At 37.0% G+C, this 25,286-nt stretch overlaps 1 protein-coding gene across 15 annotated transcripts in view; it reads left to right on the forward strand.

Annotated features, from left to right (window-relative positions):
- Window positions 1-2,981: 2,981 nt before the first annotated feature.
- The window catches only part of EMSY (EMSY transcriptional repressor, BRCA2 interacting), a 75,786-nt gene continuing 53,481 nt past the window's right edge, over window positions 2,982-25,286 (forward strand). For 6 of the 15 annotated variants that reach the window (XM_031460390.2, XM_031460399.2, XM_031460393.2 and 3 more), the window contains exons 1-9: window positions 2,982-3,082; window positions 4,476-4,525; window positions 4,769-4,877; window positions 10,033-10,132; window positions 11,601-11,675; window positions 13,021-13,062; window positions 16,509-16,684; window positions 18,291-18,443; window positions 20,397-20,656. In XM_031460390.2, coding sequence (XP_031316250.1) covers window positions 4,487-4,525; window positions 4,769-4,877; window positions 10,033-10,132; window positions 11,601-11,675; window positions 13,021-13,062; window positions 16,509-16,684; window positions 18,291-18,443; window positions 20,397-20,656 — 954 coding nt within the window. In that variant the 5' untranslated portion in view covers window positions 2,982-3,082; window positions 4,476-4,486. The remainder of the gene's footprint in view (window positions 3,083-4,475; window positions 4,526-4,768; window positions 4,878-10,032; window positions 10,133-11,600; window positions 11,676-13,020; window positions 13,063-16,508; window positions 16,685-18,290; window positions 18,444-20,396; window positions 20,657-25,286) is intronic. The other 9 variants (XM_031460394.2, XM_010989855.3, XM_031460392.2 and 6 more) reach the window with 6 other exon arrangements.

A 25,286-nucleotide genomic window follows, 5' to 3' on the forward strand; every position in this document is an offset into this window, starting at 1 on the left:
CCATTTAGAAAATGAATCTCTAAGGTCTTAACCCATTTCGATTTGTCTACCTGTACAATACCATAGAAGCTTAACAGATATTTTCACGATAATGGTGAAATCTACCTTCTCCAATACAGTATCACAAAATTAGAATGGCAGATGATAGGCATCTTGAAGAAGTTTGTTCCAAGAAACTAGCTTAACTTGCTTAGTCAAAAGGGGACTCAAATTTGAGATTGGTATTGTACTTCAATATTTTCCCAGACCAGAGGTAGTTATACTCATGTCTAGCAAAATAATGAGTCTTAGTTTCTCCTCTTTGGAAGTAAGTGGAGGGTGGCCCCCATATTAGTTACCAGACATATTCTGAAGTTCAAGTGCCTTCACTTGAAATCATGGTTCTGCTACTTACTAGCTTGTTACCTTGGGCAAACTACTTAACATCTCTGTGCTTCAGTTTCTTCATCCATAAAATAGGGGTAATAATATATCTCATAAGACTACAATGGAGATTAAACAAATTTATGTATGTAACAGCATATGGAACAGAGAAAGCCCTGGATAAATATTAGCCATTATTCTTGTGTGCTGGGCAAAAAAGTGCACAGACCTGGCCCCTCTTGTTAAAGAGCACATTGGTCAGAAAGATTTTCAAACAAATGATCATAACTCAATGTTCTGAGTTCTGTAACACAATGTGTAGTAAGTGGTATAGGAGCAGACAAGAATGCCTGTCTCACCCTAGAGGGAAAGGTAGGGGCAGGATTAATATTCTTGAGGGTACAGTTTGAGTCTGATCCTTAAGGAAGAGAATTTAATGTTGGGAACATTTGGGAATATGGAGTAGTCAGAGGCAGCATGGAGAAGGCAGTTTCTGGCTGCAAAAGACAAAAATGGTTAGGAGGAAAGGGAGGATATGTGGTAGATTAGACATTGTAGTTGATGCCAGAGCATCAACATTCCTTGAGAACTTGTTAGAAATATAGGATTTTATGCCTTACTCAATCAAAATTTATGTTTTAACAAGGTACTCAAGTGCTTCTTTGAATACTGAAGTTTGAGAACCACACTGGTCTAGAGCAGACTCTAGAGTCAAGCTGCTTAGATTTAAATCCTGGTTTTACCATTTATTCATAACATTTACCTTTAGGCAAGCTATTTACTCTCCTTTCTATGCCTCAGTTTCCTCATCTGCAATCAGAGATAATAGTTTCTACCACATAAAAGTTATTTTAAGTTCAAAATGAATTAATATGTGAAATGCTTAGGACAGTATTTGGTACCCACTAAGCACAAAGATACGCTATAGTAATTCTTGACTTATACACTACTTACTATTGTCAGGGTAGGTTTTATAAGCAGCTTGTATTTCCATTTCTACTCCACTACCTGTCACCTTGACATTTGTTTTAAAGGAAGACACATGGAAATCGGAAGACCCGGGGTTATAAACCCAAGCTCCCTTTAATTCCCTACTTTGTGAAACTAGATGAGTTCTTGAATATTTGTGTTTTTCTTATTCATAGTAGGGGTAATCTTGATTATACTGCCTCACAAAGATGCTACAAGACTCAAAGAATGTATGTTAAACTACAAAATCTTCTATTAAAGTTTCACTTACCATCTTTCCAAGAGTTCTTAAGTAATTGGTCAGAAAACCTCAATTTAGCAGGAAACAGATGGAAGGGACTGCATTGGAAGTTCAGGGAGGGAGGGGAGGGAGAGCCTGGAAGGGGCATACTTGCGCTTCAACAATAACAATTTTCCTGGGCCTCAGAGATGATTTTTAGGTAATGGGCAAATAGCACCCAAATGCTGTTACTTATTTTCTCTTCCTAACCTACGTCTCCATTCAAGAACATGAACAATTTTACACGTTTGTATAGTGGGCCAAAATTTATAAATAACTTTTCTCTACGTTGTGTATCACAACATCCCTATAGGGTAATACTACATGAAAACTCATTTTACATGAAAACTTTGTTAATATCATAAAGCATATTAAAAATTCCTTTTCACGTGAGCATTTTAACCAGATCCGATATTTTCAAAGGTATAAAATTTAAAACGGAGGGGGGCAATCACAAAACTTGACTGGCTCTTTAACCATAGCAGGTACTGGCATCAATCTCATGGCAGCAAAGTAATTACATACTGGGCCCCTTTTCTCATTCGTAAACTTGGGCAACAATATCCTCTTCACACAATTGTTCTGTGATTAAATTAAATAAGAACAAAGGCTGAAGGGTGAACCTACCACTTCGCAGGACCTCAAATAAATCCCTTCTCCTTCTTGCCTTTGACAGATACAGCATGAGATACCACTATTATTCCCACTTCACACGTGGAGATACCCGAAGTCGAGCACGCTTAGGTTCCCCTTCTCTACTGGCAACTCCGCAACCCCCAGATCAGGTTCCAGCAACTGAGATGTCCAGTGTCGGGTGTCGTAGCGTGGATTCTCTCTCCTCGCGCTGCGTCTGGCTGGACTGGAGACCGCTGATAAATCGCTCCCAAGACTAAGGAATCCAATCGTCATCCTCAACGGCACTTCAGGGACGAAACTGCTTTCCCACCATCCGTAACCCTACCCTAGAGCAAAGGTCGCGGCGAACCCTCAGCTCCAGCTACCGACGCCATCTTGGCCACTACGTGTGACGCCAGACGTAGCGGAGAGCGCAGCCCATTGGCTGAGAGACAGCAGCCGGAGGAGAGGCGCGCGAAGCTGGAGAGGCGAGTATGGAGAAGCCAAGGAAACTACAATCCCAGCCTTCTTTGCGCGTGCGACAGCGCACTGAGAAAGAAAGAAGAGGGAGTTTGGATTCGGACTACCACTCCCAGCAGCCCCCGCGCTGTCCCTCCTTGACTTTCAAAACGTGGAGGAAAAGAGGGACAGGGAGAATGGAGGCCTTCTGGTGTCCATTCTCCGAAAGGCGGGAAAGGCGAACTACACCTCCCGACTAGCCGCGCGCGGCTGCGCCTGCGCCCTGATACCTGTCGCCATCTTGCCCCTTCTGAGGCACCGCAAACAAACCCAATTCCTGGTGTCCCCTAGTCTTGGCGGAGGAGCCTTTTAGATGAGCCCAGAAAGGCCGGGCAGGTGGGTGTCTCGCAGACCGGGTGCTGGGGAGCGCTGGCAGGACAGCCAGTCTGGAGGAGCGCCGGACCAAGCATTCGGAGCCCGGCTTGGGGCGCCCAGCCCCATCCTCCGTTGTCTCCTAACGGGATCGTAGGGCTCCCCGAGGTGGGCTGAGGGGGAATGTGGCAGGCCTGGTGCTGGGATTGCGGGGGTCCAGTTCTGGGAGCCTCCGGGTGAGTCTTGGTCGTCAGCCTGGCTGTCTGAACGTCTACTCTTTTTCTCTGTTGTCTTCTCTGCTGAGGAGGGAGCGAGGCGCTGATGCCGGCCGGGGCCCCTGGCTCCGGCTACTGGTCCTGAGAGGACGTAGGTCGCGGGCTTGACATTGGGGTCGGCGCTGAGCAGTACCGGGGAGGAGGGTGGGCGGGCTGCTCTTGTTGTGGTGCTGCTAGAGAGTGCGTGTTTGGGGAGGGGGCGGGGCGGGCTTGCCTCCTTGACACTTGACTGGGGAAGGATTAGACAGGATTCCGGTTACCGGAGCGGGCTCCGGCAATCTCTGCCCAGGTTTCCAGTGCGATGCTGCCCCGCGGTGGGGTCCGCAGGCGGGGACGCATCGGGATGCCGTGACGTGGTGCTTGATTCCGGCGGTCGCCGGCCGCCTCCAAGATCCTGTCGGGAGGCGGGGACTGGCTTGTGGAGGGAGCGGATTCCTTTGGCTCTGCCCCTTCTTCCTCCTCCCCACCCCTTTTCTTTTAAGTCATTCTGCCGGCTGGAGCGCGCAGTCCGGTTCTCCTTGCTCTGGGTTGGTTCTTAGCTGAGAGGACTATGGGAAGTGGGGGGGGGGGGGGACTTCAACTCCAGGCGTGGAGTTGGAGTTAGCAGCCCCAGCGCCTCGAACGGGATATAGCAGTTATTGAGGATGGGCGCCAGACTCCTCGACGATACAGTGCTCGCTCATTCATTCATTCATTTATGTTATTCCCTCTTAATCATTCATTTATTCATTTTACAAACATTTGCAGCAGATCTACTGTGTACTAAGCAGGTATTGTGGAAGCGCCCAGCTCTGTTGTCTTTTTATCCTCTAGACCAGGGGATTCCCCTTGCCAAGTTGCTGATATCTAAACTTTTGGTAGATGTTTCTTTAAAGGCTATGGAGTGTAAATTCATCTTTCATGGTTAAGACTTGAGGAGAAAGTACTTTACTGAGCTCCATTAACCCACTTACTATCCTAGGAAATTTATATATTTTATCTAATGTAACTCATAGTGAGAAATCCAGCAGAAGTGACTTGCCCAAGGTTACACAGGTAGTGGCATCTATTTTAATAATGTACTGGCCACTGTGATAAGAACCTTACATACACTGTTCTTTAATCCTCATAACAAACTGAGTGATAAAATCTCTGTTTTACAGATGTGTAAAACATGTTCAGATGGGCCAATTTACCCAGGATCACACAGCCAGTAAGTTGAAAGCTCGAACTAGAACTTAGAGGTGTCTAACACCTGTGCTTTTTCCGCTGTGATAGGCAGGTATTATATCCCAAATGGTTAAATTCTTCATTTGTCAGAAATTGGAAAGTGTGGTGGTGAAATAGGGATTGTGAGATATTCTTACTGGTTTTACTTCTTAGCATGTGGCTCTCCAGGTGAGTGACTTTTCGAATGTACTTTGGTAATTTGAGTTTTTGTTTTTTGGTTTGGCAGGGAAGACAAGCTCTTTGGGGCTACCAAAAAGAAGCAGGAATGCCTGTTGTGTGGCCAACACTTTTGGATCTCAGCAGGGATGAATGCAAAAGGATTCTTCGAAAATTGGGTATGATTTTCATTTTTGATGTTTTATGTCTCTCTGTCATACTTTCCCCTTTCTGTTTGGGTCATGGCTGTTACATGGATGTCATATCTCATGCTGTGTTAGAAATTCTTTAGAGGTATAGTTCCTGTTTTACTCGTTTTTATTTCCCCAGTGCATAGCATAGTTCTTTGTACACAGTAAGTGCAGGAATCATAATAATAATAGCAGCTAAGAATTCTTGAGAGCTAGTGGGCTATTCTGAGGCCTTTACATTCAACATCTCATTTAACCCTCACTCAAACCAAAAATGTAGGTTTTTTTTTTTTTGTCCCCATGTTACAGGTGACAACTGAAGCTTAGAACCCAGAGTAAGTGATGGAGCCAGGATTTCAACCCAGGGATTAGGATTCCATTCTCACTTTAACATACTTTTAACCTTCATGAATGTATATGTGAATTACATAGTGTTTCTGAAATCTAAGTTAATGTAAGCTATGTTGACTTTCCCAAATTATATTTTACTATCAGTAGTAAAACACCCATTATGCTTTTAATGAATTATTTAGTGCTTCTTTTTCTTTAGAGCAGCCTTTTTCAACTAGCATTTAAGGAGAGAATTAAGCCCTAATGCTAAAGCATCCATGTATGTAATGAACTAACTTCTCTTCATGTATCTAGAATGGGATTAGTTATGTATTATCCTTGGGAAAACTGAGAAAAAAAGAGTTACTCAAATCATTTTCTATATTCTGTGGTTCAAATGAAGATCTTTGGTTGAGAAATACAGCCTTAAACTGTAAGATCCAAGAAGGATCTTTTTGTCTTGTTTACCACTGTAGTCTTAAGCCAGCATACAGTAGGGGTTCAGTAAATGAAAAAATAATTTGAAAAAGAACAGTAAATGTTTTGGCAGTGGATATGATTGATTGGTTGATTGATTTTAAAGATAATGACAGCATCTTCCCTAAGTTCTCTGCATACCTTTTTTTAATTTTTATTTTTGTTATTTTTTTTAATGGAGGTACTGGGGATTGAACCCAGGACCTCGTGCTTGCTAAGCATGCACTCTACCACTGAGCTATACCACACCCCCGAATTATGTAGATGTCTATGATTTTGGCAGGGAAAGTGTGGGCATTGAATTTAGACAGACTGGGGTCTTGGTCCTGTTACTAATGAACCACATAATCCAAGGACACGTTTAATCTTCCTAAATCTACTGACACTTTTGTAAATGAAGGATAATAATATTTGCCTCGTAAATTTGGTATGTGGATTACGTGTATATAAAAAGGGCCAATTACAGTGCCTCATATCTGAATATATAGTGTTCTAAAGCAAGTGCTTTCAGACATTATTTGTAGGTGAATCTTTTCTTCAAAGGAAATCTTTGTTGGGAATTGCTGTGTATAAATCTGAATCATAGACACTCTAGCCCTGCTTGCTTATACTCTTTGCCCTTTTTATTTCCCCTTAGGCCACTGTGAGGATTGCTGTATTTTAGACTACTTCTTAGCATTGTATTTTAGCACATATAGAGAGATTTTGTTCTGTTTTGTTTTATGTTTTGGTGAATTATTCCTTTTTTTTTCCTTTAACTGCTTATCAAAGCTTTTAGTACTAATTCGAGGATGATTTTCTACACACTTATATGCAATTGCTATAACTTGCTAGCCACCAGTTATAAAGTTGGGTTTATATTTATTTCATAGCTGAAATAATTGCAGAGGAACAGATCACAACTACAGTAGATTGCATTAGAGTTTCAGGGCCTTGGTTGTGGCCTTCAATCAAGAGATTATGTTTAAATATAAAAATTATAACCTTTAACTCTAAATTTATCCTTAATTTTAGTCAGAGCTGTGTGGGTTATGTTGCTGAAGAGCTGCTTCTATACAAAAGAAAAGAGCCTTCCTACAGGGTAATGTCATCTTCAATGACCCTTCACTTTGGGAGGTGAGCCTTGATAGTGATTTGCAGAAAGACTTCCTCCCCACCTGTTGGCTCATTATCATAACAGTGAAACCTTTGAGTTGCTTTCAAACACTTGCTTTAGATCCACAGTTTAGAGAAGGTACTGCATTTAAGAATTAGCTTAAAAAATTCTTTTCAAAATAATTATAAATGATTTTAACGTTATTTGCTAAACATTTAGGTGTTACTTAAATGTAAAGAAACTGAGATAGAACATTTCTCTATGATACACTGAACATACCAATGATAGATAAATGCTTTCTTTCTTCTATCCTGCCTCTCCCCTGCCCTATTTTTAATGACCATTCCTGATCTATAACTCTAACATGGGGCTTTATAGACTATAGTATAATTGAATGGCTGGTTAAATGGAATGGATAAAACTAGTTTGGCAACTCTTTTGTTTTCTGTAGCGTTTGCATGTATTAATTATTGTTATACTTACGTGTCATTGGAATTAACACTGATAGAATGGTGCCAAAAATAATACCAGAAGTTCAACTAACTTTGATATTGTCAGAATCTGAAGATACTCATTAAATGGAAATCAACAAATGTGAATGAGATTGGGAAGCTAGTAAAAGTTCTTTACAATGAATGAATTTCTCATTGAGTGAAGGGGAAGAAATACCTTGGGTTGTGTATCCATGATAATTGTGTTCTGAGTCCCAGTTTTGTGTGTGGTTGCCACTTCTTACTTTTGTTCATGACTTTTTAGTTAGACTTGGAATGAGACTTGAGATGTCAGAAATCTTTGTCACATTTCTTTAGTTAATTTCACTTTTTTTGTAATAGTGTCTTGATCACTGTAAATTCTGTAGGCCAAAAGTGTACTTTTCCCTTAAACTGCTTCCTCTCTCTGCCTCCATTTCTTTTTATGGTATTGCCGTTTTCTTAAATATCTTGGAAACTGAAAAATCTGATTCCTTTCCTTCTGCCATTTCTTTCACATTTAATCAATCACTGAGTCCCAACTAAACTTTTTAGACTGGAAATAGTGCCTTAGTCTGGCCCCAAACTACTTTTCCATTTTTATCCTTGTTAGATTTGAAGATAGGGATTTTGTTTTGTTTATATAAATATTCTCTGTAGTATCCTGTAGTGGTAATGTTCAGTTAGTAGTTTGGTTTGAATTAGTGACTAACCAGGTACAGACATATTTTTACTTCCCCTAGTATAAAACTCTTACTGACTGTTACTGGAAGCTTAATGTCTATATGAAACATTATCTACTTTTTACTCTCTCTGTTCCTTTTGCACATTTGCATTTTTCTCCCTGCCTGCCTGGTGCACAGGTCCTTTTCTGATTAAAGCTTATGTTTCCAGACTAGATGATGTATTTTTCTTCTGTACCTTTAACACTGTATTGTAAACTATATCATAATTATGCAATGACTTGTTTCACTGTAGCTTTATTCTACAGTTAACTCCTTGAGGGCAGGATTTAACACACTATCTAGTATATATAATAGGACTCAATACTTATTTGTTGAATAAAATAGTCCATAAATAGGGCATAAACATTTAGAGTATAGTGACTTCTTAGTTATCCCCAGTGCCTTTCTGAACTCTACTTTGGGTCCTTATAAAAGCAGAAATGTATGTTTCCTGGAACAAAGTATTTCCTTCACTGCTTCAGAGAAGCCAGAACTTTGTCCTTCCAGAGAGACCCCATGAAACATCTACACAATTTCCAGCACAGATTGAACATGCAGGATGTTTACACATGGGATAATTCAGTTGGACCACACATTTCTATTTAGTATGGTCAGCACACTTTTCTATGTAGTTTTTTTTTGACAGAACTGTGAATAATACGAATTGAACGATGCTACTGTTTTATTACTGGTATAGTACCTTGGATGCAGGTATGCGTGCCTTAATTCTTTGGGTAACATTGGCTGTCTGTTGTGTGTCAGGCATTGGCAAATGGCAAATGCTGGTAGCAACTTACCTTCAGTAAGAAGATAACTGTAGTCTGGACACTTACTTCCCATCAGATATACCTGTCTCGTAGTGTTAATGGTTTAAAACAACTGTTTTATTATTTCTGATGATGCTGTGGGTTGCTTAGTCTTACCTGAGAGCTCTCATGTGGCTGTATTCAGCTGGTAGCCTAGCTGGTTGACTGGACTCAGCTGGTTCAGCTAAGATGGTTGGGCCTCTCTCTCCATGTGGCCTTTCATCCTGGGCTTCTTTACAGCTTGATGATCTCAAGGTTCCAAGAGAGTGAGGCCTCATGTGCAAGGATTCTGTTTGCATCGTGTATGCTGATGTTCCGTTGGCCGAAGCAAGTCACATGCCAAGCCCAGAGTCACTGTGGGAGGGAGTATAAAAAGGTAGTACACAAGGAATTACACTGGGAGGCAGGCATGGTTCGTTGGGAGTCATTGAGGGCTTTCTGGTTTTATATTTTAACCACTACTAGAGACTGACAGTTTCATTAAATAATGGTTGTTGCTGTAGGAAGATAGTGAAATGAAATTGTCTGGCATTATGGTTCAGTATATTATGTCCTGATTGCTGTAAGAGCAAGTCATGTTTACTAATCTGCCTTAGTCATTTTGATGGTTCTTTTTATAGATGCAGAGGATCTTAGAAATGGAAGGTACGTTCAGAGTGTCTTCTAGATGAAGAAACTGGGGCTCACAGATGAGAAAGGACTTGCCCAAGGTCACACAACTAGTACAAGGCAGTGCTGAAGCCAGAAACTGGTCATTGGACTCTTTGTCAGTAGTTTTTTAGTTGCACAGCACTCTCAACTACCCAGGAGGGAGGTGGAATGTAGTTCAAATTCTTTGGCAAGCTGAAGGAACTATTTCAAAGTTTGGTCAGTAAAGGTACCTTTCAATAATGCTAAAAACTCCTCTTATCAGCCTTCTTATATCGCTTGGAACCTGTTCCTAGTTGTTGGTAGCGTCTGAGTTAAATGTTCTTCAATGATCATATGTGAGATGGATATTTACAGTTAGATTTTTCTACCTAAACATTTTACACACATGACTTCTGTGAAGCAGGTAAAAAAGATGATAAGATTATAAAAGTCACATTTTAATCTGTCATTAGATTAAATTTTTGAGAGGACATTAACAAAATATTTGCATATTGATTTTTAGGTTTCCTGCCCTGGAATTTCACTATATATAGTCGTAGTGTTAAAATATTGACAGCCTATCTTGATAAAATAATTTTCTTCTTCTAGAATTGGAGGCATATGCTGGAGTTATCAGTGCACTTCGGGCACAGGGAGATCTCACCAAGGAAAAGAAAGATCTTCTTGGAGAACTCTCAAAGGTTCTTAGGTAAATTATCCTAAAAGTTTGTGAGACATGACTCTAGAAATTTCATTTTGAGGGGTTTCAATACTTTCATTCTTAAGTTGAAGACAGAGGTGTCCAAGTTGTTGGTGCTTAAAGATCCCATCTTTGCTTTAGAAGATTATGTAATTTCCCCTTTATTCTGTAATCAAATCAGAAAAGATTTAAGGCAGATTATTTTAGGTTTGGGCTACCTGGGAAGAGGAGGTATTTTTGACGCGGGTTAAGGAACAAAGAGCTGGCAACAACTGGATATGAAGATCTAAAGTAGCCCAGTGGCATTTGTTGAGGGGGAAGGAGATACTAGGAAGTTGCTGTTTTAATTTATAGAAGTGGGTGGTGATTATATAGTCATAGCCTTAAGGATACTTTATCCCTTCAGCTTCCTACTAGAGTGGCACTTGAATTCATTAAAAAAGTCTAGTGAAAGAGGTTCTTTGATACTTTGCCTTGATCCATTCTTAATATCTTGAGCTTTCTCAGAAAATTCAGTTTTGTTTTAACTGGAGTTTCCTGTCTACATTTAAGTCCATTTTGTACTATTCTTTTTTTAACTGGAAATAGGGGAAACTTTTCCTATATTTAGTTAACATTAAAATAAGGGTGTTATTAAGCCAAATCCTCGTCTTATGGTCTTCATATTTAACAATTTATATTTTTTTTCTTTGTTTGTATTTGCTCATTAATTCTGCTTTCCAGCCCCTTAAGTATTTCAGTCATTGGTATTGATTTAGCTTAGCAATAGAAATTACAATTTGAAGAGGGGTATTCATTTTATTGAGTATTTATAAATGGAATGGGTGTAGCTATTTATTCAGTTGTTTAGTATTAACTTAACATATATTTTATCAGGATTAACATAAGCACATTTTTACCATAGAGGTAACATGATATAATGTAGAAGACACAGTTGAAGTGTTGAGTAATACAAGAGTAATATCCTGGTGTCAAATTTCATACTATATAGGCACAGTAAACAGATTATCTTGTCACTTTCATTTATTATATTCACTGAACATAAAATTACAGACTTTTAAGCTTTAGAAAAGACTTTAAAAGACTTTCTTCTGAGGGCCAAAGTTCTCTTCTCAGTAACCATGATTAGGGGGTCATTCAGTGGCTGTTTGCATATTTAGATAACAGGAACTTCTGCTAATCTTGAACACTATCTGACATTTCTAAGTTTTGGACTCATAACTTGATATCAAGCTGAATTTGTCTTCCTGTGATTTCTAATTTGTGACTAATTATCTCTGCAATTACACAGAATTAGTATGAATCCTCTTCTGTGAGTTTAATTAAAGCATTTCAAGATAATGGCCCCTGTCTATATCTTTTTACAAATCAGTTTTGTTCCCTCTCCCCAAGCAAAGTGTTGACTTAAACATTAATAAAAGTATAGAAAAGAGCTGCCTGCTTGGCAGAGTTCTATAATGGCTATTTTTTTTCATAGCATCTCAACAGAACGCCACCGTGCTGAAGTTCGGAGAGCAGTAAACGATGAACGGTTAACAACAATTGCACATAAGTAAGCCATTAGTCATACCACCCCTGATTTTTAATGACTGTAGTATACCATAGTTTTGAAACAGTCTTCCTATTGTGTAGCAAATTCCCGAGTCTTTTATCTTGATAGTAATATCTCTGTACTCAGGGATCCTTGACCATAGCTGTGTTAACTGTTTATTCAGTTGGTTATGTTTTTGCATTTAGTTAGGCAAGCTTTAAGTTCTCAGGTCAAATCCTGTTACAATGTAATCTCTGTATAACAAAAGGCTGCCACAGTTTAGCAGATGATTCCTTTACTTGAAGCAAAGTTCAGTAACAAAGTAGTGTGCTCCCCAAATTTCACAGCCCCTTAGAGGTTTTTTGTAATGGTATTTGATATGTGTATATTGCTTGATAGATAGGCATTATAAATTTTTTGATGACTGACTCTAATATTTCATGTATTTTGAAATTCAGAAGAGATTGTAAAATATATGTTCTGCTTTTGAGAAATATGAATACAGTATGCCTTAATTAACTTTGAAAAGCCAACAAAATAAAATTATAAAGGATTCTTATCAAATTGGTTTCAGATCATTATAACTCTTTGACTGGTGGGGTGGAGGGTGGTGGAAGCCTGAGCAGGGATCAAGCATTAACAGAGTGTGTATGGGGACAGTGCTTCCTGAAAAATAGAAAGGATCAGAAATTATCCTTTAAATGTTAATACAAGATGATAGGAACATTTTATAAAATAAGGTATGTTATAGAATAATTTATTTGTCTTTTACTTTGATGTTTTAATGTGAAATATAACTAAAGAGAATAATTCAGTGCATTTCCATAATGTGATAGAGCTTTTAAACCAATTGTCAGTATTTGTATTGACCCGGTAGATCCATTAGCTTCACATTGTGCTTCACTGTTCCTCATTTTAGTTAACTGATAAAATGGGGTGCTACCTTTTTAACTGTGTAGTTTGAAAGTTTAGCTTTTTGAATTTTGAGATTTTTCAGCGGTAGGTATGTATGCACTGTAGAAATTTGGAAATTTTACACTAGCAACATTCAGTATTTAGTTGTTACACCAACATGGCTGAAACATTCCAATATTAATGTATTCCTTCTTTAAATTGCTCTAAACCTTTAACTTGGGATACTCTAAAAATAATAACTAAGCCTAGAGTCTAATTTGAGAACTGGTAACTATGCTCAATAATAAAGTAGTAAACACTAGTTTGCATTCAGAGGCACTTAGAGACAAAATTTGTACCTTAAAAGCATTAGAACAGTATTGTGGGGCAATTAGTTGTAACTTGATGCATCACTTTCATACTTAAAGGATAACATTTATTTAGTCTCCTTTTCCTTTTTTCCCCTTTAAAGAATGAATTTATCCTTATATTTGGGTGAAAGACCAAGTTACAGGTATGCAAATAGGTTATTATTATTTCAGGCTTTTTCTTGTATTTATTTCAGAATTGAAGCTCTCAATTATTCAGGGGCACGTATTCCATTTATGAATTAACCATGCCCCTTGCTTTTCCTTCTCTTCCCCTCCTCCCCCTCCTAATACTGCCCACCCTTTAGCTATTTTGCTGCTTGGAAGAAGTACCTCTAGTCAGAGGGTGGGAAGGGAGAGGAGGTGAAAATTTTAATTAGTCATTTTAGTACTTATTAGTTCTCCTGGAAAAGGTTTCGTGGAAGGATTTACAAGTATTTGCCAAAGTATTTTGGGATAATATGTGGGTTTCTTTAATCTATTTGACCTCTCCCTTTCCCTCCTCTCTCTTTTAGTATGGATAATTGAGAGTTGGCTTTTATCTACTTGTCTCCTCTTTTTTTCTCTCCTTTCTGATTTCTTTAGTACATGAATTTAATTTTGTGAAAGAATTTACTTCAGTGTATAATTTTAAGCTTCTTAGGTCTTTCCGTACTCCTGTTTTAATAATTTTTTATTTTGGTTTTAGTTTGATCATATTTACTTGTTGAGCCCAAGGGTCAGTGAGTGGGGAATGGTGAGGAAGGCATAGATCCCTCATTCTCTCCATCTCCTCTGCTCTCATTCCCTCAGAAGTAGCAACAGAACCTAATTCCAAAGATTATCTATAGGAGGGTTTCATACTCTGAGCCTGGAAAAAGTAATTTGAGCCAAGGAGGAATGCATCTGAACTGACTGCATTCCCTTTCTCCTCTCCCTTCCCTCCCCCACTCTGAACAGCAGCTTAGGCCAGAAGGAATGTGGTTGAAAGATGAAGAGAAAGCCTAGAAGATTGAGCACAAAGGAGGTGGAAACAAAAGGAGTGGAGTGTCTGGGATCAAAGAAAAGCCTTGCTTGTGGCTTGAACCATACATGTTTATTATTTGGCACGAGACTGTTTATTAAGTTTGATACTCTAATTCAGTTTTGAAACATGTCAGAATATTATGATATTAAATCCTAGAATGTCAAGGAGCTTCAGTTTTTAATTGGGCCACTCTTGCCAGCATTGTATCTAGATTTTGAAGAAAGTGGCTATCCAGAATTACTGTTCTTTTAACCAAAATTCATCAGCCAAAATTCATGAGATACTGTGTGAGTTTTTATATGAGGATGAGGATTTCGTACTGGAGCCCTGCACACCAAAGGATGAGAGGGCCAAGGTACTTCCATTAGTATCATGTTAGATTTCTTATGAAAGGGGCTGGAGCCAGGTTTCTGTCATCTCTTGCTGTACTTAGTATGAATAGAGAGCTGTTCTTTGAAACTTAGGTATCCCAGGAAAGCCCTGGAGTAAGATGTTTACAGAAAACTAAAATTCTGTTTAGATAGTTCATGCAACTAATGCATATTTACACCCTCTCTGCTAAGCAAATAGGAAAAATTTTAATCTAATTCTAACCTAATGTTTAATTTTTCATGCACTTAAAAAAAGTTTGAGCATGTTTGCATGAGTAGAAATTTGGAAGATTTATAGATCTTTTTAAAAGTTGCAGTTGTGTCTTTTTGCACTGCAAATTTTATCTTTTCAATAGTGTATATTCATGTGTTTCAGATTATTAATCTTCCATAATTTCTGCCATTTAAACAATATTCCAGGTAAATGTAGGCATTATTTGTGTGGTAAGCTCTTACCAAGCAAGTTTATTAGTGATATTTTAATAAAGTGATAGCAAAATAGGAGCATACCAAGAAAATGCTGTTTAGCTTTTAGAATTTTTTCCTTTGACAATTCCCCCTTTCTGTCTTTCTTGTTTGTGTCATTCATTCTCTGTTTCAGAACTAGAATCAACTTGGAGGTTACATGATAACAAAATTGTAAGGGTTATGGGGGAATCTTATGAATTTCTCTTTCCCATGATTTAGGTAGGACTGTGTTAAACCAGGAAAGAATTTGCAGATTTCCCACAGTAACTCAATTGAGAATTCCTTGAATTCCTAGAAATTCCTTTCTGAACTGAATGTAAATTCTTCTCAAGCTGTAATTTATTTGTTCCATTCCGTGGTAGTGATTAGATAGCAGTGCCCAGTTAGTATAAATCAAAGGCAAAAATTAGACATAAAACACACTAGAAAAATTTTATACTTTCCACCTGTGATGTGGCAGTTTCAGTAGCATGACGTATTCTTGTTGAAGATGACATTTAGTAGCTGTGTGACCTTAGGCAAGTTATTTAGCCTCTCAGTGACTCAGTTTTCCCATCTATAAAATGGAGATAATATTACCAATTTCATAGGATTGTTGAGAGAATTGTATGCGTTAATACATGTGAAATATTTAGAACAATGCCTCACATATAGTAATTGTTAATTGATGTTAACTATCGTCATTACCATCATTCATCATCATTATTTCACTAGCCACTAACAAGGGCTTTTTTGTACTCTATCTAAATCTGAAGAATCAGTGGGCATAGAGTCTTAAACTCTAGGTTGGGTTGTAGAGTCTTTGGTTTTGAAAAAGGTGCAGAAATAATTCCAATTTAGTGAAGAGACTGATTTTTTTCTAGGTAAATTTTAAACCTCAACATTAATCCTTAGGAAAAGTGATGCAACTACCTTCTGTGGAGCCAAGTCAAGAGAAGTCAGCCACTGTCTTTCCATGTTTCAATCTCTGTTTGGATTCCTAAGATAAAATTTGCTCAAGAAGTTAGAGTAAAGAAACTGAGAATATTATTTGCTTAGGGGTAGAGTTCAATTGCCTCAAATACTTCCTAGAGTGAAGAATGGTATAAATAAGTAAAATTAAAGTAGTGGCAGGTTTCTCCCAGTGTCCTCAGATCTTGTCTGTTTTTTAACAGGAAGGGTAATAATATAACACATTGTCAGTGACACATGCAGTGATATACACAGCCCTCTTCTCTATCCTTTAGTACCTATAGTCTCCCTCGTTTACTGCCTCAGTTTCCCTTGTTTGAAAGCCTTAGAACCTCTGGCCATGCAGGCAGTTAGGATAATTTTGCCAAAGTTTAGTGAGTTCCAGCCTTAATTAAGGAAAATCTGATTTTTAAAATTATGAGTACTTTTTACCTTTTTAGCTTAATTACAATATTAAGTTCTAAAAGTTAGTAGAAATATAAGTTTTTATTAGCAATATTGGATTTAAGCTAATGAATATAATGTCAATATTTATTTAGAAGTCATGGGAAAATTTTTCATAGTTTCACCTATGTTCATTATAAGATTCAGATTATAAAATGTGTAAAAACCTAAGTGTGTGTGAAATTTCTGGAATTCTGATTATTATTCATAATTTTGATCTTGCTTTCTTAAAGCCTCTCCTGTTCACTCAGAGTACTTTTTATAATTTAAAAAGTTATATTTGAGTATATATATATTTGATTCATTTTTAGCGATTGAGAACTCTTGTAGCAACGTTTTCTTTTTTGTTTAGTATGTCTGGACCTAATAGCTCTTCAGAATGGTCCATTGAAGGTCGTCGATTGGTACCCCTGATGCCCCGGCTGGTTCCCCAAACTGCCTTCACTGTAACAGCTAATGCTGTTGCCAATGCAGCTATCCAGCACAATGCATCTCTTCCAGTGCCTGCAGAAACAGGAAGCAAGGAAGGTGAGTAGAGGAATATTTCTATATGTAGAGATGACTTTTCTCAGATTCTTCAAGAAAAGTTGTCTTATTTTTCATCTGTTTTTGTCCCAGTGTTTAAAGGTTGTAAAATATAGTGAGCAACTCTTGTTCTAAAACTAGAAACTGCCAAGTTTTTAGTCTCAGCCAAAATTAAATATCCCTTTTGTTCAAAGTGTGAATTATATTAATCACAAAATTGCAAAAAGCTTCTTGGAATGAATTTTGACATCAGTGTATCTTGTTAGTGAATAAAAGACCTTAACAGGTGACATGGAAAGTAAAAATAATAGAAGTCATTTAGCTGCTGGAGAAACTGATACTTTAGAAATAAGACTCCATTTTTGTCTGGAATCAATGGTATATGCTTCTCTGTTCTAGCAATGTGCTGAATCTATTATGGGTTACCTGGCAGATGGAGAAGGCTTTCTTACTGTTATTTAATCTAGTAATTGACACATACTTTAAAAAATCCTTGGATTCTCCTGAGGTCACCAAAAGTAATATTAAATTTGAGAACGTATATTTGGGTTGACTTTAGTAGCTTAATTTGGTGTTAACATGAAAATGACCCTGAAAATAATGCAGTTGGCAGATTGCTTTGGGGAATTGTCTTTTCTTGACTTGCAGTGGGTTGTGGAGCAGTGTGAGATATTCTTTTCATACATGCCAGGCTCTGTTTTAGGCTGAAGGAAGCTATATTAAGAAACAGTTATCAGTGTGTGAACTTGGTCTCCATTGAGTTCCTGATTTCTTTGTTGCAGGAGAGGTATCTTTCCTCTTTTCCCACTTCTATCTTTTCTGTTCACCAATTCTGCTAGAGTGGAAAGAATACACAATTTTCAATAGTCACATATGTGTTTGAATCCTAGTTTGCTCTTTCCTTGCTTTGCGACCTTCAGCAAGTCTTTTAATTTAGCTTCTGTGAGCCTCAGTTTCCTCATCTTTAAAATCAGGATGTTGTATTTTGAGAATTAGTGATAACATATGGAAAAGATTTAGCGTAAATCATAGAGCTCAGTAAATAGTGCCTATGAGCTATTCTTGCTTGTTGTTATTTAAGAATTCAAATATAATGTTGTCATTACTTTAGCTATTATTGCACTGCTTAGGTGGCAAGTGATTAGTGAGCTGATTTATAATAAACAAGCCTTACCTTGGTTCCCCCCAGTAGCCAAGTTGGAGATTGCTATGGTTAGGGAAAAATTATCCATCACTCCATCATTGATACTGCTATTAGTATTAAAAAGGAATATAAGTACATGCCTTTTGTCCAACTCCTGCTGTGAATGAAAAATGATTTTCATTTTTCTCAGTTTTAAACTTGGTTTCTCTGTAACATTGCTTTTCTCCATGGTCAATGTCACCTGTAGACTGCTGTTAAATACTTGGGGAAAACCCAGTTTTAAGTGATGATTTTCAGGAAAGGTTATTAATACCTTTTAATCTGTGGACCTAGTACCTAGTAGTGGCCTCTAACTTCTGATTACATGAAAATGTAAAAATTGGCCTGCAGTAAAAAAATAATTTTTCTGTATGCGTGGACAGTTTTGGCAAAAGTTAACAGCAAACTTTTTTATCGTTCCTTCAGTAGTGGTTTGCTATTCCTACACAAGTACCACGTCAACCCCAACCTCTACCCCTGTTCCAAGTGGCAGCATAGCAACGGTTAAGTCTCCAAGACCTGCCAGTCCTGCCTCCAATGTAGTTGTCTTGCCAAGTGGAAGTACTGTTTATGTCAAAAGTAAGTGATATTCTCAGTGTTATCAGGGCCATCTTGGCTAAAAGCTGCAGCATAGGCTCTGATTAGATCTGCCTTCCTGGATTAAATCATTGGTCCACTGGCTATTAGCAGTGGTTAGTTTTTGAAGGTTGTAAAGAATTCCTTTTTTCACATGTGACTAGGTATATATTGCTTTTTAAGCAGTTCTGGGGGTTGAGAAATTACTTCTTTTTTGTTTTCAGTGGGGAATCTGCCTTGAAACAGTGTTCACTTGTTTTGATTGTCACGGATTAGAAATGTGAATAGAAACTAAAGGAATGTGCTTATGTGATTGATTTAGTGTTAACTCCTGTAATTAAAAACTTTGTAGTATTTTTAAAAATTACTTATATAATGTATCATCCAATTGTTAAATTCAGTGAAGCATTCTAGAGAGTCCCTCTTTCCTATTTCTAGTTGACTATAATTTTTTGAAGTTTATTTGCAGTTTTTAACCCTTTGATTCTACCCTGTGAAACAGTTTGATATCCAGTTCATTTTTTGTTTTTAATGTCTGTTATGTCAGCATTGTTTTGCTTTTGATGTCAACTGGAGATCATTAATATTTGATTTTCTTTTTCTCAGTTTAGTTATAAACTTAATTTCTTTGTAACTTTTAGTTGTGGACTTTACTGTCTTAGAAAGGATTATAGGTCATTGTCAGCTTTATTTCAAGTATAGTCTAAAAATTGAACATTTAGGAGTTATATTTTATTACCAATTTCATGATCCATGCTGTATACTTTTTTTTAATGTCTGTTCTGTAGAGATTTTCTATGTATATTGCAAAGTTTTATGTTTCTCACTTGATTTTTTGAAAAGTACAAAAACAATTGAGGCCTTAGAACATGAAGAAAAAACTAAGAATCTGGGGCTATTCATTAAGTTTATTTCTGATTTCTGTGGATTTAGCCAAGGTAGACTTTTAAAGTAATTGTGGAGATCTAGTTTTTGATCATTTTCTTAAAACATTGAAAGTGAATCCCAAACATGAAGAAACCATTTCACATGATACATAATTTGAAGTAACAGGAAGTTAATTGCTTTATTCTCAGAAGTTACACAGGCAACATTAGTTTGAGATATAATCATTCATTCATCTAACTTCATATGTGCAAGGCACTATACCAGGGAAGCAAACCAATAAGACTTATTCATTGCCCTTTGGGAGCCCCTTAATAACAGGAGATGTGCAGACCGACAGCCACATTGCTGGGGTAAGTGCTGCAGAAGAGAATGTATGAAGTACTTTCTAAGCTCAGAGGAGACATGGATTAGCTTTGCTTAAAGGAGTAAGGGAAAGTGTCACTGAGGAGATGGCTTACAGGATGATGATAGAAGGATGATGAAGAGGTCATTGATGGTATGTGGTATTCCCCAAAGAATAATAGTATATAGAGACTCCAGATGGGTAGAATGTGTGATAAGATGGCTTTAGGGAATGGTGAGCAGTTCATTTTGCCAGGATCATAAGGGTGTCTGTAGGGTTGGGTGGAATAGGGTATTGTGTTCTTGGAGAGATATGGGACCTTGAATGATATAGTAATTATTTTTTGCCTCATCTTGTAGGGAGATAAAAACTACTAAAAGATTTGAGGCAGGGCATTGACGTGATTAGATGTGAGATTTTATAACTGGTAGTAGGATGGAGGGTAGAATAGAAATGGAGAGATTGGAAGCATGGACACCTTTTAGAAGGTTGTAGCTAAAAGACAGGCAGGCAATAGGAAGGCCTGTCATGGCCTTAGGGTTAAAGAAGAAGGAAGGCATTTAGAGATAGCTTCTCTGAGGGAGGATTGTTAGGACTTATTGTCTGATTGGGCATGAGGCAAAGGGAGAGATCAAGGATGACTGATGACATATTGATTTTAAAATAAAGTATAAAATGCAAAGTTTGATTGCTGTAAATGTAGCAATATTGTTATTGCCTTTCAGGTGTTAGCTGTTCGGATGAAGATGAAAAACCCAGAAAACGAAGGCGAACAAACTCTTCTAGCTCCTCCCCTGTTGTCCTGAAGGAAGTTCCAAAGGCTGTTGTTCCGGTCTCAAAGACGATCACTGTTCCTGTGAGTGGCAGTCCCAAGATGAGCAACATCATGCAGAGCATTGCCAACTCCTTACCACCCCACATGTCTCCTGTGAAAATAACCTTCACCAAACCATCAACACAGACGACAAACACAACAACACAGAAGGTATGTGGTGGAGGGAGTCTCTGTCTGCCAATTGCTGTTTTTAATTTCTCAGTCAGTATGATTCAGATTTAACAAACATGCACTGAGTGCTTACTATGTGCTTGGCATTATGCTGGGAATGTTCACATCTCTTTCTTTAATTCTGCACATAAAGCTTTGCGATAAGTATTATTTCACTTTTTGTGTACATTTTTGTAGATGAGGCTCAGAGATGCCGAATGACTAGCCTCATATGACACAGCTAGCAGATCTTTTAAGGCTTTTGTTATATTTTATTTTTGTGATTGCACTAGGAAAAAAATTAAAATATAAGGGATTTTTTTAACAACTTTATTTGGATAACTTTACCTTTAGGAATTTAGTTTTTATATTCCCAGTGTAATGAAATTGTCAGAGTTATGTATTTCATAGAAGAAAGGTAGGATATGATTAAGTGACTAATTTTTGGCATCTTCTTTTTTATTCTTTATGTGCTATCATTAATTCATTTCTAAACTCTTCTCTCAGTATGTCCAAATCATCAGTATTCTGTCAATTTTATGTTATTAGAACCCTTTAACTTCCCATACTAATCTGGATGCTGATGGTACCCTAGTCTTGTTTTACATCTCTATTTCTGAAATCTCCCTTTCACCATAATTCTGATCTTCTTTCTTGATTTATTTACTAAGTTACTGGAGCACATCCTCTAGTAGCTTTTTTGTATATGGGTGCAATGGAAAATAAAATTTTTGAGACCTTGCATGGTAGACTGAAAATTTCTTTATTCTAATCTCCTACTGTCTTGATGTAAGTTTAAGTAGGTAAGTATTCTAGGTGGGAGGTTATTTTCTTGAGAATTTTGAAGATATTTCTCTGTTAGCTGTTGGCTTCCAGTATTGCTTTTAAGAAGCCCAATGATATTCTAATTCCCGATCCTCTTTTTCTCTCAGAAAACTCTTACTAACTGTCAGGGTTCTGAAATTTTAAGGTAAATTTCCTTTGAATGGGTCTTTATTTTATTCACTGGGTTGCACACTCAGTGGCCCCTATCATTCTGGGCACTCATATCCTCCAGTTTGGGGAAATTCCTTGAATTATTTCTTTGATTTTTCTCTATCGTCTCTTTTTGGATCATTTGTTATTCTGCATGTTGAATGCCTTGATTGATCCTTTAATTTTTTAATCTTTCTCACTCCCAGTTTTCATTTGTTTGCTTTTTCTTTCTACTATAGTATTATGGTTAAAAGCCTGGATTTTGGAACTAAACTTCCTGAATTTGAGTCCCATTTTTTGCCACTTACTGAGAAATCTAAACTGTAGACCTAATTTTTTCTCTTGTAAAATAGGGAAAATGCTTTATCTATTTTATAGGGTTTTGGGGTATAAGTAAGTCAGATAATAAATATAAACTGTTAGAATAGAGCCTAACACATAGTAAATGCTCTTTAAGTATTTTCTTTATTCTTCATTACTTCTCTGGAATTTCTCATTTTTGCTATCATACTTTACATTTCTAGTAACTCTTTCTTGTTGTCTGAAGGTTCCCTTTAAAAAAAAAAACCCAGCATCCTGCTCTCTCAAAGTCACTGTATTCTCTTTTCTGATGATATTCATGATAATTTTTTGATGTTTTCTTCTTTCATGTTTTCTCTCTTTTTGCCTATAAATTTCTATTATCTATTTGTTTTGATCTCTGTCATTTCAATTTCCTTAAATGCTGGCTGTCTGCTTATATATGGAAATGGGTACCAAGAAGCTGACAGAAAGCTCTGTGTGTAGGGGAGGGCATGTTGATGGTAACTTTCATTGTAGGTTGACCTAGCTGGACTGTTTTGTTGAGACCCACCTACTACCCCTTTACCTCTACTAGTTGTTACTCTCACAAAGTCTTTTTCATGGACTGGCTAGATTCCTCAGAGAAGAATCTTCCGGTCTTCTGCCTAGAGTAGTAAACTTGTCTGCTAGTATTTTGGGAGTAAAGGGAGGGAGAGGGCTGGATAGTCTCATCATTCAGTATGTAGATTTTACTTAACCCCTTGGTTTTCAGCATAGCATCCACCCCCTTAGCCTGGTATCATCAGATTCCCTTGGATTCACTATCTCCCTCAAGTGAATAAGTTTTTCTAGTCTTCCTTTAGCATGGGGGAAGATAGCTGGGGATCTTAACTCTGCTTAAACAGATTTTCAACTAATTTTCCTCTCTCTAGTCCCACTTTTACCCATACTTTGGAAGTATCTGGTACTCTTGAGTTCCTGAGTCTTTCTGGGGTTCTTTGAACGTTGTCTTGTTTTTTGTTCTTCTGTTTGTTGTCTTAGGTTTCCACTTGCTGGGTATGCTTGATTGGTTACCACTTGTCTGTTTGTTTTCCACTTTCCAAAACTTGATAGTTGTTGTCTCCTTTCCATTTGGACTTTATAGGTTTATGTGCCTTTTAAAAATAAACACCTTCATACTATTTTAGAGGGATTTGGGGGAAGGAGTAGAGGTAAATTCTTATTTTCAATAGGTGGTTGTTCCTACTTCTGAATATTCAGTTCCATGATAACATCCATTTAAAGAACCTCCTTGAATTACCCGTAAAGATGTCATTATATAATATATAAGAAATTACAATTTTCTTACTAAACTAGAAATGATAATGAGTTGATCTGTGGAATATAATTCTATCTTCAGTCTTAGGATGAAGCATTATAGTTTAGTGTTAAAAATAAAGTAAGAATTTTTATAGTCAAAAAGATCTGAATTGGAACCCCAGCTCTTCCAGTATGACCTGAGATAAATTAGTCTTTCTGAATCTGTTTACCCATCTGTGAGATGAGAGTAGTGCCAATTTTATAAGGTTATTGTGAGGATTAAATGAGATTGGGTATTTTAAGTTGCAATACAATGTATGTGCTCAAAAAATGTTAGGTTCCTTCCCTTGCAGGTATTTTATGGAAAGCAGGGTCACCTAACATTATTAACTTTCCGCATTTCTTTGGTCGACCTATATAAAAATACTTGCAATAGATGGGGGCTCATCTATAAGTGTAGTCAGTGAACTTTACAAAAAAATTTATTTGCACTGAGAATGAGCTGTTCCAAATAAGTGAATTTTGTCAGTTAACTGAAGCTTTCCCCTTAATATGTAGAAATTTACTATTTTTGGTGACTTCTTAAATGGTACACTGAACATAACTTTTGCATTTGTATTTGATGACTCCAAGGTAATCTTTCTGAATATCACTTCTCATATTATATTATAATATAATTATAACTTTCTGGGCTAGCCCTGTATTAGGTGTCATCAGCCTGCTATCTCTAAGGGTTTTTATGTTTACTTTTTGTAATATTTTTACTGCCCTGTTTGCTAGATCCATTTTATCAGTAATTCTTCTCTTTTCTCCCCCTTCTCATCTGCTCTTTTAATTTGGTGTTTGAGAAATAATGTAGTGAAGGTATAGCTAAAAGACACCCACCTCCAAACCATGTCCTTTTATTCCTTTACTCTGTTTTATTTTTATTCATTATACTTACAACTTATTAACATTATATTACATATATGTTTATTTCCTGTTTCTACCATAGAGAATAAGTTACTGAGGGTAGAGACTTTGTCTTATTTATCACTATTCCCTAGTGTTTAGAACAGTGCCTGGAATGCAGTAGGTGTTAACTAATAATCGTTAAATGAAGGATGAATGAATGAATGAATGAATGAATAATGAATAAATATATCTGGTTCCAGTACTGGCTCTGCCACCTCTCTTGAGCCTCAATTTCCTTATAAAACAAAAATAATGATAGTGTTTACTAAATAATTAAATGAGATGATTCATGAAAAGTACTTAACATAAGACATGTGATGAGTGCTCAGTACATGTCACCTAACATTAGCTGTCCAATCTTCCTGGTAAGACCTATATAAAAATACTTACAGTACATGGGGGGCTCACCCATCAGTGAAATTGGTGAACTTTTTCTTTGATTCACTGACTTTGTCATACTTTAATTGGTTTCTTTTTTTCTGCATTGTCAACTGAGAATGGATAGTTGAGGTTATCAGACTTGTGATACTCGTAAGAGAGCATATTTATCTCCAGAGATATTCCTGAGTCATACTATGAAATTATAGGCTCAGAACCTTAGATTTATCTTACTGTGTTTAAAAAAAAACATTTAAAACAAATTAAAAATTAGACTCAATTCATTCCACAAATATTTCCTGAGTGTCTATTATGTTTCAGATGCAAAACTGTATTCTTTTACTTCATGTGTACTCATGCCATTAATTTTTGTTATTTCATGGACAAGCTGAGTGTGGGTAGGACTAATAGATATCCTTTGGGATTTTTATTTATTTTTTGTTTTCCTTTTGCTGGGTAATTGGATTTTTTGAAATCTCTGTAAGGCTATTGCCATTCACCTTAGATTTCTCACAAACCCTATGTGAGTCAATATAGGAATTATTTTAATTAAAGTGACTTTTACATTAAGTATAATTATAAATTTGTGGACTTAATTCAAATTCAGATAGGTCATATATTTTCAGGGTAGACAAGTTTCCACCTGTGTTAATGTGGTGCCTTCATTTTAAGTATAACATTGGTACAGCACTTATATAAACAAAGCAACAGAATATAGCTTTATGCTTTCACATGCTTGATT

Source organism: Camelus dromedarius, chromosome 12 (assembly GCF_036321535.1).
Source record: "Camelus dromedarius isolate mCamDro1 chromosome 12, mCamDro1.pat, whole genome shotgun sequence".
In the NCBI taxonomy this organism is placed as follows: Eukaryota; Metazoa; Chordata; class Mammalia; order Artiodactyla; family Camelidae; genus Camelus; species Camelus dromedarius.